The sequence below is a fragment of the Lycium ferocissimum genome, chromosome 4 (genome assembly GCF_029784015.1).
Source record: "Lycium ferocissimum isolate CSIRO_LF1 chromosome 4, AGI_CSIRO_Lferr_CH_V1, whole genome shotgun sequence".
Taxonomy (NCBI): domain Eukaryota; kingdom Viridiplantae; phylum Streptophyta; class Magnoliopsida; order Solanales; family Solanaceae; genus Lycium; species Lycium ferocissimum.
The window spans coordinates 15491615-15496335 of NC_081345.1; the positions used below are offsets into that span (position 1 = coordinate 15491615).

General features: G+C 33.0%; 1 protein-coding gene across 1 annotated transcript; it reads left to right on the plus strand.

The window, feature by feature from the left end:
- The first annotated feature begins 1345 nt into the window (after positions 1–1345).
- LOC132054390 (GDSL esterase/lipase EXL3-like) lies at positions 1346–4008 on the plus strand. The gene is made up of 5 exons (XM_059446409.1): positions 1346–1701; positions 2206–2336; positions 2891–3124; positions 3254–3512; positions 3618–4008. The coding sequence occupies exons 1-5, from the start codon at positions 1455–1457 to the stop codon at positions 3818–3820; spliced, it is 1074 nt and encodes a 357-aa protein (XP_059302392.1). The 5' UTR covers positions 1346–1454; the 3' UTR covers positions 3821–4008.
- The last annotated feature ends 713 nt before the right edge of the window (positions 4009–4721 follow it).

Genomic DNA, 4721 nt, shown 5'->3' on the forward strand with positions numbered 1-4721 from the left:
TTAATTTATTAATTATTGTGACTTATAATATTTTTTAAGTAGTTTCCAAATATGTAAATTTTATTTTAAAAAATTTAAAAATTCTATATTAAAAATTCTATGTTTCAAACACTCGATCAAAATTAAGAAGTTTGACTCTCGAAAATCGAAAAGTGTCAAAAGAATTGGGACAGAGAGAGTAAACAAAAACACAACAACTGTCTGTTCAACTTCCCAACTTGGAAGCTTTTCAAACTAAAACTTCTTGGTTCGTATTGTTGAATCTTGACAAGGAATACACCTCATTTGATCATGAATAGTTTGATTTTTTGAAATATTGTTCTAGAAAGTTATTTGGGCATAGAGTTGTTACAATTTTTTGGAATTCTAGAAACTTTAAAAAGTTATTTTTACAATTTTCACTCCGAATCCTTCACAAGAATTAAAAAAACAGCTCTAATTTGTATTCATGTCAAACACAACCCCAATTTCAAAAAACCATTTTCAATTTGAAAACAAATAATAGTAATATGTTTTTCCAAATTTTACAATTCTTATGTCCAAACGCTCACTAAGTTTCTGAATTTGTGCAACTTTGCCAACATCTTTACGGTGTACTTTCGATCATGCTAGTTGATGTGTTCCTTACATTGCTCATCGTCTTATTCTTCTCGATTAATAACATTAAGGTTAACCTTACTTTTCCGTCTAGTATTAGGGGTCGTTTGGTTCATGGATTGAGGCTGGAAATGTCAAGGTTAAGTTTGAGATTAAATTTATATCCCTTTCTTTCTTTGGTTGAAGGTATAACTAATTCTAGGATAAATTTATACCTTCAACCAACTATGGTATAAATTTGACCCCAAACTTAATCCCGAATTATTTATCTTGTCTTATCAAACTTGGTGTTATTTTATCTCACTTAGTAGGTGGAATAAGCAGTCCAAGGATTATAATCCCGGAATAACATATATAACTTAGTGTGCGAACCAACGGTCTTGTAAAATTGTTAGCTAATAGTAATACTTTATTCCATTCGATCTGCAGCTGGTAGAAACTTTCCTCCCCTAGAACAATATTGCGCTTGGCATAAAAGCATTATAAATTTAATTGAATGATGTGTCTATAACACCAAAAACACAGACGAAGTAAGAAAAAGAATTTCACGTTGTAAAAATAGTCCCCGTCTAGTGCAACTTTAATTGGCAAATATGAAGTTGGTACAGAGGGTCCAAGAACCCATTAACCAGGACACATTCATCATTACCTTACTCTAAGTCGCTATTATATGAATTAAGCTGCAATTAGTTAGTACACCTCATTAAGACCTATCTCAAGTACCCCCCTAGTAATCAATTTATTTTCTAGCCTCAAAGCAATTTTTTTCTAGCCACTATAAGTAAACATAAGTGCGACTCGTGGCTCTTCAACTTCGACATTGGAGAGCTAGCTAGCTTTTCAAACTCTATACAATAATGTTGTATGTATTGTATGCTGTTTGTGTATTTTTTAGTGTCTGCAGCAGCGAAGCGAAGGTGAAGCTGCCGGCGAACGTGGTTGTACCGGCAGTTTTTGCATTCGGAGACTCAATTGTGGATCAGGGAAATAATAACAACATAGGGACGCCAATCAAGTGTAATTTTCCACCTTATGGGAAGGACTTAATGGATGGCACACCAACTGGAAGGTTCAGTAATGCCAAAACCCCACCTGACTTATTAGGTATCACCCTTTGTATATATATTACTGTATATTATAGTACAGATAGATTACCAGTGAATATTTATTAAGAAGAGTTATTTACAATTGCATTTATGTCATCAGGTTCATAAATGCTAGGCTTACTAAATAACTCATAGCCGCATGGCTAGTTCCAACAACTTCTTTCATGCGTGGAGCTAGAGTATAACTTATCGGCGCGGTTGAATGTCAAAATCTCATATTTTTCTTAAGGAAATCCATTAAGGATATACAAATTATTAATTTTGAATTCAATAACTTAAAATGACTAGATTCAAGAATTCATAAGCTTCAAATTCTAGCTCCGCATCTAACTTTTTCCTACAGGTTGTCTAAAATTATTTTTTATACAATTAACGGGCATGTGTCCTTTCTTTAATTAAGAAACAAATTGAGGAGGGGTCTACGTAATTACATAATAAAAGTATTATTATATGCTAATTAAAAGGATTCTATTGAGGAATTTGACATGCCTCCATGTTTCAGCTGAAGAATTGGGGATCAAAGGGCTAGTACCAGCTTATTTGGACCAGAATCTAAGGGATGAAGATCTCAAAACTGGAGTAAGTTTTGCATCAGGAGGTTGTGGATATGATCCTCTAACAGCTTCCTCCATGGTAACTTCTTACTCATCTTACCTTTTTTAAGAGCTAAAGCAATCTTTATTGATATTTGTGTTGTTGTTGCCCGTTGCCACAACACATAAACATGATGCAAAATTTAATTTCTTTCTTGGAAAATATTTCCCTCAAAAGTATTTTTCGGGGTTTGGTTGGTTAGTGAAAAATGTTTCTAACAAAATATTATAGGATGTGAAAAACTAATTACGAATGACATTAAAAAATCAGAGATGTCTTAATGAAATCTCTTAGTACTAAAGATTAATAATAGTCATAATTAAATGTTAGCTCGAAAAGTTATATAAAGTTAAACTATAGTTCTATGAAAAATAACTTCCGCCCATAAGTAAACGAAGTCATTTTTCCTATTTTTGATGGAAAATAATTTTTTTTCAAAAAGATATTTGGTAACCAAACACCAGAAAATGACTTTCTTTCTTATGGAAAACATTTCTCGAATATATTTTCATTATACCGAACACACGGCCTTATTTATGTCCGCAAAATCAACACTAATCATTTGACTTACGTTCTTCATTTATGTTAACCAGTCAGTCCCACAACTATTGGATCAATTAACTCTCTTTCAAGAATACATTGAGAAGCTAAAGGGATTAGTTGGGGAAGAAGAAGCCACATATATTTTAAGCAACAGCTTTTACATGGTGGTTGCTGGTAGTGATGACTTTCTCAATAGCTACTATGTCACCGGATTTCGCCGGAATCAATACCATATTAACTCGTATACCGATCGTATAGTGGCATGGGCTTCCGATTTCGTACAAGTGGGTATACATATATATATATGCCTATTTACATCTATTATTCTCATTTCTTAATGTGAAAATTAATTTTATGATGATTAATTCTCAATGTTGACCCTCCAAATCACTTGAATTAATTTTTTTTTTAAGGAATTGTTCAAGTTGGGTGCAAGAAGAATTGGGCTTATGGGCATTCCTCCAATAGGATGTTTGCCCATGCAAAGAACACTAGGCGGTGGAATTATAGCTAGAGGTTGTGTGGAGGAACACAATCGAGCGGCACAATTGACCAACACCAAAATGGCAGTTGCAATTGATTTGTTATCAAAGACGTTGCCTCAGTCCAAGCTGGTTTTCATCGATATATATGATCTTGTAACTGATTTCATTGTCAACCATAAAAAATATGGTATGATAAGTATAATATATCCTTCTCTAAATTAATATCTCTAGATTCTTAGCTTCTTTTCTTTTCCTTCTCTTTTGACAATATATTTGAATGATTGATTTTTAGGATTTGAAGAAGTAAAGAAAGGGTGTTGTGGTTCAGGAAACATAGAGGTGGGCATGCTATGCAATAAATACAGTGCAACGTGTGAAGATGACACAAAGTATTTGTTCTGGGACAGTTTTCATCCCACCGAAAAAGGTTATAGGGTTCTCGTTGATCAGATCATCAAAAATAATATGAACAAATTTTTCAAGGCAACTGTATGAGTTCGTCCTTCATCAGCGATTTCATTGATAAAGCTTTAGTTTTGATTCACATGTGAACGTGTTTGTGTCTAGAGAATTTTGATATTCTTTTGTATGCATGTGTCGTTGTTTTTCCTCTACATATACCCCATAATGTTATATGTTGAATTTTAAGAGAGTGCGCTGAATAAATAGTCGGCATTCACAAATCTTTATCAGTACCGCTTTTTGAATTAAACTATGTATCCTTTACACCTCTTAGTCAGTAGATATAGAGTACAGTTACTTGTTGAGTTTGATAAGTTTTTAACAAATTCATACACAGTAACTTCTCCATTAAAATGACATACTAGTATACATTAAGATGCCAAAGTAAGTTTTCTATCGGTAACATATATATATATATATATATACACTTGGACTCCAGAATATATTGTGATTCGTCCGCGCGTCTCATATATATATTGGAGAAGTGTCTTCAAGAAGCGCAAATATAGAATAAAAATAGAGACAAGGGTCAAAAATACACTTCAACTATCACTTTTTTGTGTGTTTCATATCTGAACTATCCGAAGTGAGACTTTCTTACCTAAACTATCACCAGATAATTAGCAAAACACACTTGAACGCTGACTAGACTAAATGTTTGACCTCAAACACCAAAATGCCCGTAAAGCATAATTTTCTCAAAAAATTTCGTCCATTTGGCATATGTAACAGCTATATATGAGCTGACTCATTATTTTTTTTTTTAATTTCCAATTAATTCTTTAAAACCCTACGCTCTCCCCCTTCTTCTTCATCATTTCTCAACCATTTTTTTTCATTTCTCACTACTAAAAAAATAGGGTTTTTTGACCAAATAATTTCGACCTCACTTTTTGGTCGAAAAAAATCGACCACATGAGGTCGAAATTTTTAG

Bases quoted from the DNA above. Each gene is read 5' to 3' on its own strand.
- LOC132054390 (XM_059446409.1), top strand. From the start codon at position 1,455: ATGTTGTATGTATTGTATGCTGTTTGTGTATTTTTTAGTGTCTGCAGC. The intron at 3,125-3,253 runs GTGGGTATACAT...TTTTTTTTTAAG, and splicing joins GGGCTTCCGATTTCGTACAA to GAATTGTTCAAGTTGGGTGC. The intron at 3,513-3,617 runs GTATGATAAGTA...ATTGATTTTTAG, and splicing joins TGTCAACCATAAAAAATATG to GATTTGAAGAAGTAAAGAAA.